Consider the following 12,002-nt stretch of genomic DNA (forward strand, 5'->3'; position numbering starts at 1 on the left):
GAGATAACAAAGTGAAGATGACCCCCAACACGAAGGTGCGTGTGTGTATAAAAGAGTATGTATGTGCGTGTGAAAGAGGGCTGGTGGTCTGGACATGTGCGTGTATGTATGTGTAGGTGTGAAAATGTGGGGATGGGTGTGTGGGTGGTGTGTTGTGATGTTGTTGGGAGGTGAGGGAGTTCAGAGTGGGGAAAGCACGGGTGGGGTGTGGGTTAATGTAATATGTGACAATTATTTGGTAGCCAAGATAAAACTCCGAGTTTCGGATGCCGAGGTGGAAATTCATGCTGCCATCTCTTCAGTTATCCGGCCATTGGAAAAATGCTATGAAAAAATTTCCACGTTGGCATCTGAAACTCAGTGTTTTATCTTGGCTACCGAATAATTGTCACATATTACATTTACAGATAACTTCCTCTATTTACATAATATCGAGGTCTCTTCCTTTCTTTTGTTATCTTACCATTTTTATCTATCTATCTATATATATATATTAAATGCACATGAATTTAAGCAGTACAGTTTAATCTGAGATATTTAATCACTGACATAGGATGCAGTATCATAAATAAGGAACTAATTCAAGTATAAACTAAAAATCTTTCTGGAGATGGTATGCATTCTCTATATATTTAGTCTATTGCTGGCTCCAACTAGTTTACTGTGATCAAAGTGGGTTAATGATTTACAAACCTGCATATATTCATTGCATAAGGGACACACTAGTAATTCCTGAACTATTTCAGTTTTAGTCAAAGAAACTGCCCAATATCTATTAAAGACATACATAGATATACATGTAGCTGTGTAACTTACCTTCATATTTCTTGACCATTTCTGTAAGTGATCTGAAATGATAATAAAAATAATACTATGTTTACTTCTTTTTTGTTCCTAGGTAATAAATATTATTCATTTATTTATCTATTTATTGCATTGTCTAAATTTATAGAAAATGGCTATTATTCTCTTCAAATTGTGTGTCTGTTACCTTGGGTAATGATATTTTGAAATTACCTATTTTTGAAATTACCTATTTTGAAATTACCTATTTTTCTGAAAAACTTCATTGTTGAAGCTGATTGAGAATTTTAAAGAACATTCTAGAATTTTCTGGAACTTTCCTGTAATATAATTAGTTAATTAGCTATATAAACAGAGACCTGAGTCTTGCCAATCCATATTTCTTTATTGCCCACAAGGGGTTAAACATAGAGGGGACAAACAAGGACAGACAATGGGATTAAGTCGATTACATCAACCCTAGTGCGTAACTGGTACTTAATTTATCAACCCTGAAAGGATGAAAGACAAAGTCGACCCCGGCAGAATTTGAACTCAGAATGTAAAGACAGACAAAATACCGCTAAGCATTTCATCCGGCGTGCTAATGTTTCTGCTAGTTCGCTGCCTGTTCTGCTTAGTTCTAGCTATCTAAGTGGATAGGCCCATCTGCATTTATCAGAGATAGCATCAACAGGTTATAAATATCTGGTAGATGCATTTTGGTATGTGTGCAGCCAATTTATCAAGACAGAAGTGTAAAAGTACTGTGGCAGCATCTACTGAAATGTGTGAGGTCTATAATTTATATTTTGACATAGCTTCTTGGGATCAAAACAAGTTTTGGGAACCTCATTTCCCCTGTAATCACTGGGGAGTGTCCTCTAAAAGTTACAACTTTTACTTACTTGAAGAATGGAATTTTATGTTGTAAACTACTTATAACTTTTTAGAATTAAAATTTAATTTGTTTATTAAAATTTCCAGTAGTATGGAATAAATATACCAGATATGAAATTTTAATAAGTGGGAACCACTTAGACATTGGTCATAAGCATAGCAAATTTGAATTTTCTTCTGTGTGTGTGTGTGTGTGTGTGTGTGGAGAGAGAGAGAGAGAGAGAGAGAGAGAGAGAGAGAGAGAGAGAGAGAGAGAGAGAGAGAGAGAGAGAGAGAGAGAGAGAGAGAGAGAGAGAGAGAGAGAGAGAGAGAGAGAGAGAGAGAGAGAGAGAGAGAGAGTGCGCGCACGCAACTGATCAGAATAAGAAAACATTGTGAATACAGATTTCAGAAGTGCAGCTAGGGAGAGAAACCCACCAAAAGGAAAAATACATTCTCAATGACTCGAATGGATGTCTTGGCATCACAAAGTCCAGTGCTTTTCCAACATTTAATATATCCTCCCTACCTCATTCTCATGTATGAAGAAAAGATTCAATAACTTACACTTGTTGTTTCTCAAACATTGTCTTCTCTTGTTGATACTCCGATTCCAGTGTGCTCTTCTGAGAATTCAGCTGGGACAACTCTTGCTCCTATGGAAATATATAAGAAAATGGTACTTGTCAATTAAAAATAAAGTTACATGATGATAGAATTATGGGGTGGCAGGATTTCACAGGAGAAAATTATATAAAGACTTTTGTAGAAAAAGGGCTTGTAGAAAGAATGACTAAATTGGTCAGATTTTAATGTTAATCATATTGGACATCAGTATCAATAGGAGAATTCAATAAATCATTTCGCTAGGAGTGTAGATGTAGAGATTAATGTTTTGGGCCACTTTTGCCCTTTGTTTGAGAGGGAAGAAAGGAAAAAGAAAAAAAAAACTGTTTGTCATTTGGACTGGTGGCAAATAAATTTAAGCAACAATTTGAGGTAATGTATACAATCACACACACACACACATAAATGCATCCATATCCTGTTGTTTTTATAATGTTTAATATCACTGCAGCAGAAAGTTACCTAACAGCTTATTCATTCAGTCATTTCAGTAGAAATCGAAGTAAAGAATATAGTTATATAGGAATGGCACTTAAACACTTTAAAGGAAGGCAATAGGAGAGTATCTATGGAGAGAAGACAGAGGAGGAAGAGTAGCGTTCATGAGCTTTGCAGGTTGTCCTCGCTACAACACCTGTAGGTCACTATTTTGAGGAAGAGCCGCATGGTTAAAGTTGCAGTTCTGAAGAGTAAGACTGGGCAGGTGTTTAAAGGTGAGTCTTCAAGGAGATATAGTGAAGGTGAAGAGTATGACAAGTGGGCCTGGTTGGAGAGAGAGTATATAGCCAACTATTTCAGAGAAGCAGAGATAATTTTTCTCATTTTAAAAATATTTTTATGTATTTGTAATGAGGGCAAGCAGCATCCATAACCCATTCCATGGCCTACACAACTGGTGGCAGAAGGAAGGAAGTTATCTGTAGATTTGTGACCTGGTTTAAATGTTTGCAACAGAATGAACTCCACTAAAGATACCTAAGAGTCAGATAATGGGTCAAACCAGTGGTTCCCAAAGTGGGCAGTTATGCACCTCCTGGGAGTGGTGGAAAGATTCAGAGGGGGTGTTGAAAAAAATGGGGTGACCAACATGGGGCAATGGATGTAAAAGAAAAACAAAATAAAGGGTTAATTAGGCTAAGGTTTATTTGTGAAATACTGTTGTTTTAAATTTGCTGCAGAAAATGGTCCATGTCTGTGATGGTAAGTGGGGTGGAGGCACTAGGAATGTAACCTGAGAACCAAGGGGGCGACAAGCTGAAAAAGTTTGCAAACTGCTGGGTTAAATCAAGAGATGGATAAAAGTATACAACTCAAAAACAAGGATGGTTTTTAAGATGAGCTTTCACATAGTTTCTATCTTCCAAATTTCACTCACATGGCGATGGGTGGAAATACTTGGGCAATAGTTGCAAAGTGAATTTTTTAATCATACAGCTGTATTAAAAGAAGCAGAGAGAGAAAGTCGCAGGTCTGTGGATCAAAGGCTGAGGTGTGTTGGACAGTGGACTTTTGCCAAAAGCTAAGTTTAAAAGGGAGGAAGTAATAGTTTATCACGAAGACAATGAAAGAGTAACAATTAGAAAATGAAACTAATTGAAGAGAGGTTAATATCCCCTTTCTATGCCAACATAGTAGCACCATTTAAATATAGGAATAATGAAATAGTTTGTTTAAACACTAACTCCTTCAATTCTGTATAATGGTAAGGAGTATATGCAATGGATATAGTAGTATACTACCAACATGCTATGAGGGTCAGCTGAAAAGTTCACAGACTGAAAAGTTCACAGACTGACCAAGACACCCTCATGGAAAGTGGCCAAATGAGATTTATTTTTCAATGTAGTCCCCATTGTGGTTCACACACTTCTTCCATCCATGTTGCAGTGCTTGAATCCCATTAGTGAAGAAGCTTTCATCCTATTGGTCAAAAAAGTCAACAGCAGATATGACATCATCATCACTGTGATACTGCTTCTTAGCCAGATGTTTTCTCCTGTTGAGGAACAGATGATAGTCAAATGGGACTGAACCAGGATAGGGAGGGTGATCAACCAGTTCAAAGCCACATGCATGCACAATAGTTACTGAGACCAAAGAGGTGTGTTGGAGCATTGCTTTGATGAAACAAGGCTCCTTTCCTCAGTATCCCTGAGGGTTTGGTCTTGATAACTTTTTGTAACTGTTTCATCAAGTTGACATTGTACTCTTCATTGATAATCTGGACCTTTTGAAGATAATCAATAAACACAATGCTTTTTGCATAGCCCAAAACTGAGTCCATCTTCCCTGCAGATGAAACAACCTTGACCTTCTTTGGAGCAGGTGAGGAGGGGTGTTTCCACTGCATGGATTGTCTCTGGCTGAAAGTGACAATCCCAACACTCATTCTGGGTTAGAAAACATTCATGGAAACAAACGGGATCTGTTTCAAACAATGTCAGATTTTCCCATGTTGCAATCAGACTGGTGCACTTTTGATCAGGTGTCAGAAGACATGGCACTCACCAAGCAGAAACCTTCATTATGCAGAATATTCTCAACTATCTCACAGGATATGCCAATAGCACTGGTTATTTGATTTATAGTCAACCACCTGCCATCCATCACCTTGTAGTGGACACAATCAATGTTTTCCTTGGTGGTAGCAGTTGCTTCAAGACTCTCCCTTTGGCTGCTCACTTTTGCACTGTTGATAAGCATGTAGTTTCATCCCCTAATGTAGCATGCATGTCAGCATGAATGTCCTTAGGGGCTAAACCCTTTTTCTGCAGATACTTGATAACACAACAATGCCAAATTTTGTCCATCTTTGAGAGAAGTTGCTATAAATTACTTTTGAAGTCTTCTTTGAACAGTTAGATGTCAGTTTACTTGGAAAACCCAATGCAGTTATTAATAAGAAGGCTGCACATTGTGTCTTTCAGCAAGCCACTTAATTTCACATCGCACCAGTCCACTTAGATGAAAATGAGTATCAGGAGTATCAGGATTTAACCTTGTGACAGACTGGCATTCCAACCAGGTAGAGCCTCAGTGTTTCATTTTTTGCTATAGACTATTATGATAGCCTGAGTTGTGCATGGCCTTCATTGGCACATACACACTAGTATACTACATAGTAATACAGCAGTACCTGTACACAACTCAGTAGTATAACAGTGTACTAATGTTATTCAGTAGCAAATACTACTTGGTGGTATGGCAGTACAATTCTGCTATACTACTGTAGTATAAGTATAGTAGTATATTCTGCTGACACAACAAAGTGTATGACTGGTTTTTATTCAATCAACTCTGGAATAAAGAAACATGAGAAGACTTTAGCACAACTGAGATGCATGGTAAAATTCATGAATTTGGACATATTAGTCTGTGAGGAGGAGTAACTAGTGATACTTTTCTCTCTTAGACAAACAGTAAGTCCTAAAACACCAGCTGTTTCTCTTCCCCACATAATACACACTTATTTAAAGTCATGAATTTCTCCTAAACAATTTCTGCCTATACAGAATACCACTATCAGATTCCTCAAACTCTGTTTTTTTGCTTTCTTACTGCAATTTATCAAAGTTGAAGTACCAAACAATACATCATCAAGTTTACTAACTGTACCAATTCAGATAAAGTAAAAAAAAAAAAATAAAAAATAAAAAAGTTCACTCTTAACAAAGCTAAAATTGTTCTTAGTTACCTCCTCTGCAAATGCTATCAAGATTCATCTAGTTTGCAATCAAAATGGATAGCAAACTGGATAAAACTTACTCTGACTTCCGCACTGTATAACCTTAATGGCGTTGACAAGGAATGAACTTATATCTTACAGCTGTCATTGTATTAGGCCTCATAAATCTCTGGTGTTCTTTCAAAGTGATCACCATCTATAACATAACTGAGACTGTACCACACTCTTGGTTTCTTCTTTATGGCCAGAAAATACCTCAGCCTTAAATAGTTGTTGACCATATGCAAGGTACAGGGGTAACTCACATTATAGTACTGTCTATATATATCTGAGATAAGAAGGCAATCACACACACAGACATTTTGATAAAAATCTGTCTGCTCTAACCACTGGCATATTGATGCAATGTGTCATTCTTCTCTCACTCTTATCCCCACTACAGTAGTTTTTACTCTTCTGCTAACTATCTACCATCTCTGCCCAACCCAATTTGTTCCACCTACCATTTCACCTCGTTACTCGTGTGTGTCCAAACCACCAGAATTTGCACTACACACACTGATCTCTCCCTGCTTGTGGTAACCTGATATCATGTCTGTGATTTTTCCTTCAAACACAGGCCATTTGATAATCAAACTGAACTTCATCGATCTGAGAAGGTCAGTAAGTTTTCAAACATTTCCCTTTCTTCTTCTTACTAAATTCACTAACAACTATTACTAATAGCATTTCAGCCACCACAACAATCATCAGCATTAACTCTTCTTTCATCATAAACAACAAATGAATTTATAAAAGCCTTCAAAATTAGCAATCACTGGATTCCTCTGTGAAATATTGCTATCAATGACAACCTTAACTTCTCTCAGATGCTAACCATTAAATTTTGATAAAGTAGTCCTTTCAGATAATTTAGGTATTACATCAATATCACATTTATCAATGAAATTATCTTGAACACTCAACCTCTACCATAATGATTAATGAATGTGTTTCCCATGAGCAACTACAAAATACATCACATGATATTTTCATGATTGAGTTGTCAGAAAAGGTAGTATTCAACAAGAAAATTAATGTTATGTAGTTTAATGCAACATGTTTTTCCATTTAAATTTCACTGCATTCACTTCCAAAATCTGAAAGGAGTTGGAGACAGACATTAACTAATAACAAGCTTCTCTAACAATTTGAATCTTTAATGACTTTTGTTAAACCAGATCTCCTGGCAACCTACTCTCCTATGCCATTCACCAGTAGGTCATTGCCCTTGAAAAATTATTTGGTGAAAACAAAGCGAAGACTGCACCTCAAAGACTGGTTATCTTCTTGAAGGCCAGAAAAAGAATCCTCTACAAAATTCAAATGGTGAACTGATCCCACATCATGGATGCTGCTGCAGCTACACACCAGACATCTTAGACTACATCTCCCAAGGTCACTCAATTGATCTGCTTAAAGCTGCTTCCCAACACACTCTAGCCTCTGGTCTATAGACAGGCTCTTCTTTCTCTCTCTCATTGTCTCTATCTCTGAGCCTTTTCTAATGCTATAGCAGAGGAATCTATTCTTTAGTGTAGCCTGTTCGTGTATTACACCCACTCAGACATTCTCAACTAACTTGTCTCATACCTTCTCATCCCTTTATATTGTGTCTACCCTCATAGCACTGCACTAACCAATCCACCCAGCCCCAGATACCAGCCATCTGGAATCCTGGCCCTATCCATGAACCTACTGCAGCCATCAACTTGCAACTATTGCTCCAAATTCAATGGTCTGCAAAGGCCATGGACATAACTTTCTCCAGACCAAACCAATTAAAAAACATCTGGAGAGAGGATGATACCTACTATCTCTCTTAGTACCTAACTCATAAAACTGGTTATAGAACATAGGAAAATGCATAGTGAATGAACCTGTCTATCTCTGTTAGTACTAACAAACAGAACTGGTTATAAAACATTGACAGATGTTGTTTGGTAAGTGAAGATATCAACTGTTTCAGTTAGTATCTAACTAATGAAATTAGTTATAGAGCACAGGATGATATTGGGGGAAAGTTAAAAATTGTAGCAACAATAATGTCAATATTTGTATATATCCACACATAGAGATATTATAGTCGCTACCATATTATTACAGTCATAATAACCAGGTACTCTAAATATATAATGGAATTACAAACTACAAATGAATTTTTAACTTCATTTTTAAGAGGTAATTTACATTTTGATTTCTTTTAATTACATACAAAGTATAATGTATTTGACTGAATTGATAGTATAGTTTTGGTATTTAGATTAACCATAGTAAAAGGCAAAGGGAATCCTTGCAAAAACAAGCACAAGAGAATGTAGAAAATAGCATTCTTCTTATAAACTCATTTGATATTCAGTAAAAATAAAACTAAGACAAATCAATGGATATTACAGAAATAATAATTGAAAATATTTGGTAAAAAGAATGGCTAGACAAGTGCTATTTCTGGAATACTTTTACAAGAAGTTACATCATCTTTACAATTTTTGTTATTCAAAACATTATTAGGTTTTATATGATATGAGAGTGATAAATCTAAAAATGTAGATATTCGATCATGAAACAACAATCTATTTATCAGTAATGATAGCAGTGAGGCTCACTGAAGCAACTAGTGGATAAATGCAAACAATACAACAAGACCAGAACTCCAGACTAGCAGTTAGGTAGTGTGACACCAAGTATTCAGTTATAAATATATCTATTACCATTATTAAAATAATTAATAGTTTGTCGGAACTTAGATCTTTATATTATATTATCTGAAGTGATAAATATGGTATTTAAATTATCTAAGAGAAATAGGTAACCAGCTGTATTAATTTCTTTGCTTGCAAGTCCAGCAGTGTATCCATTGACTTGTGGTACATTTCTCAATATAGCATAAGAACTCTAATAGTTTTATACTATTAAGGTTTCTTAATAATAAATGCTCTGCTAAGGTAAACAGAATTTCCTATATGTACACCTCTCAAATATTTCTAAACTTCCTTATGATAGATTTATTTATTTATTTTTTAATCTATTGCCATTACTTAGTAAGTGGAGCTAAACATTTCTATTTGGATAAGATACAATTCTATTAACGATTTTGCTAATCAATCATATGAACTCACTTTTGAAAGCTAACAAAACCACTCATTTGAACAGTCTGTCTTGCACTGCACATTGAAGTGCTCTGTCATTCAGTGATAGTTATTTATAGCCAAATAGATAAAGCTATTATAAATGAAGTGTCTTTGTCAGAGATACAGGGCAATATCATTAAGTAAGCATAGCAGTCAATAACCAATCATGTAAATTGTCATTTTAGCTGGTTTTATACCCATTTATTTAAATATAGATTCTCTTTTGAATGTAACAGCCAGAGTAAAACTTTTCAAAGATTTGCTTACCAAATAGTCACTCCGTTTTGTTGTTCTTTTATCTAACAAATGATATCAAAATAATAACATTCTTTAAATTAGATTGACAATTGCTACCCTTCCATAACACTTCAATATGGTAAAACGTATATCTGCCATTTCAGACGAGTTAATGTCCTTGAATTGACACCCGATACATTGCATAGTAATAAGCCGACGGAAGTTACTTCCCTTGCTATTTCACCGCTACTCAGATAGTTGACTGCAAGACTGCTTTTCATAGCCTTAGAACATATATTATACATTATTAATAAATGACGAACCGAAGCATGAGACATGTCTATAATTATATTTTTAAAAATTGAATAGAAATCTTTACAATCATAACTATCATTGCCGATAATCGTATTATTATTATTATTATTATTATTATTATTACCATCACTACTACTACTACTACTACTACTACTACTACTACTACTACTACTACCACCACCACCACCACCAACACCACTACTACTACTGCTACTGCTGCTGCTGCTGCTACTGCTGCAATCATTACACAATAGAAAAATCATGTTTCATTTGGGGTCCGTAGGAAGAGTCTTCTACTATTCCAATCTTAACATGTACATATCTAAGCAGCAGGTTTCACATCAGAATTTAACCCAGAGATAGCCTTGATATATATATAATAAATAAATAAATGTGCCCTTTTAAAGCCTAGCCAGGCTCATGGGGATGGTTTCCCGGTTTCAATGGCGTATGTGTTCCCCAACTGGACAGGACGCCAGTCCTTCGCAGCGTTACTCATTTTTGCCAGCTGAGTGGACTGGAACAACGTGAAATGAAGTGTTTTGCTCAAGAAGTGTTTTGCGTCGCCCGGTCCAGGAATTGAAACCACAATCTCACGATAATGATGCTGACACCCTAACCACTAAGCCACGTGCCTCCACTGATATATATATAATATAAAGGGCAAAAACATTTCATGCAAAGGTATTATTACTGGTTCATTTATCCTATCTCCTCATAATAATTATCATTTAACATCCTCCTTTCCATGCTTGCAAGAGTCAAATGGAATTTGTCAAGGCAGATTCTCAATGGTTGGATGTCCTTCCTATCACCAACTCTTACCTATTTCTAGGCAAGATAATACTCCCCCATAGCCAAACATGTTCTTTGTGGAAAACTGGAAATGAACAACTTCATTTGAGTGACAGCAATACTTGTTTACAACCATCGTATGACATCAAGACAAAAGTTCCAACAAACTGTCATTCCTTGTTTCCTTGTGCTATTGGAACATTGCATTTTGAAAATTTTGCAATAGAGAAGCTGATGGAAGTATAGGTCTTCTGTTGGAATTCAATGCCATAACAAAATTTTCAGAGAGAATGCTTCCACAATGCAGGGGTGGTGCCTCTGTGCAAGTGCATGTGCACACAGACACACATGCACATTCTTATATCATTTAATGTCTGTGTTCCATGCTGGCAGGACCAGATGGTTCGACAGAATCTGATGTACCAGAGGACTGATGTTTTCTATGGCATGATTTCTCTGGATAGATGCCTTTCCTAACATCAGCCACTTTACAGAGTGTACTGGGTGCCATTTTCATGGCACTGGCAAGGTCACACAGTAACTTGCATGACATGGTCCACCAACTGAGTGGGGCTGCATTATTGAGGGAGGTGGTTTTTATGCCAGGTATAAAGAGGCTAATGTAGTAAAGAGGGACAAGAACAGGTGTCTTGTTGTAGAGGAGATACAAGGCTATCCCAGCCAAAAAAGGAGAAAAGATGAGGTGTCAGGATTTACCCTCAAGGAACAAAAAAGTGGATAAAGAGAGAACAGGGGTGGAGAATCAAAGGATTGTTGGTTTCATGAGAGTGTGAAAGGAGAGTGACAGAGTTAGTAAGATAGAAGTGGATGTAGTGAGTGGTGAAGATGGGTGGTGGCATACTTAATGGCAAATCTCGATTTGGGAGGAGGAGGTAGAGGAAAATAGAAGTGGGACAGTGAGGGAGAGGTGGTAAGTATCAATTCTTAAAGCAGGGGAGGTGAACAGTAACAATATAATAAAACCATTGTTGGATAAAAAATTGGGAGGTGATGTCGAGTGTATTATGTGTTGGGGGTACAGGGTTGTACAGTGTATATTGACAGAGGTCAGAGGCACTTGGGAGTGGATATGGTGAGTGACAAACAAAGGCAGGGAGCATGTTGATGGTGGATATGAGTGTTTAGAAGAAAGAAGTGTTTAGAGAAAAGGGTGCTAATTGGAAAATATAGTAGTGAAGGATGCTGTTCAGAATGTGGGATAGGTGACAAAGGAAGAGGTTCCAAGAAGAGGGATATCTGAGAGCACAAAGGTGGTGAGTGAAATATGTGCTCTCATGAATTTACAGAAGCAGAGGAAATAATGCTGTAGTTAGAAGGGTGACAAGTGTTAGAAAGATGAATTGTGAGGAAGTCTCAACAGAAGCAGACTGGGTGCATGGACATAAACACAAGCCTAATTTTTTCCTGAGATAAATGGGTATTTTCAAGCATAGTGAATCACCTATAATCTTAGTCATTTGTAATCTCTGTGAAGCTCAACAATCTTAAAT

The 12,002-nt window shown here is 36.6% G+C and overlaps 1 protein-coding gene across 12 annotated transcripts in view; it reads right to left on the bottom strand.

Moving 5' to 3' along the window:
• Positions 1-12,002, bottom strand: part of LOC115225588 (coiled-coil domain-containing protein 171) — a 268,237-nt gene that overhangs the window by 158,974 nt on the left and 97,261 nt on the right. For 11 of the 12 annotated variants that reach the window (XM_036498806.1, XM_036498818.1, XM_036498816.1 and 8 more), the window contains 2 exons: positions 2,230-2,318; positions 817-848 (listed from right to left, as the gene is read on the bottom strand). In XM_036498806.1, the coding sequence (XP_036354699.1) occupies positions 817-848; positions 2,230-2,318 (121 nt within the window). Of the gene's footprint in view, positions 1-816; positions 849-2,229; positions 2,319-9,411; positions 9,587-12,002 lie in introns of those variants that run through there. The other variant, XM_036498822.1, reaches the window with a different exon arrangement.

The sequence above is a fragment of the Octopus sinensis genome, linkage group LG2 (genome assembly GCF_006345805.1).
Source record: "Octopus sinensis linkage group LG2, ASM634580v1, whole genome shotgun sequence".
NCBI classification, from domain to species: Eukaryota; Metazoa; Mollusca; class Cephalopoda; order Octopoda; family Octopodidae; genus Octopus; species Octopus sinensis.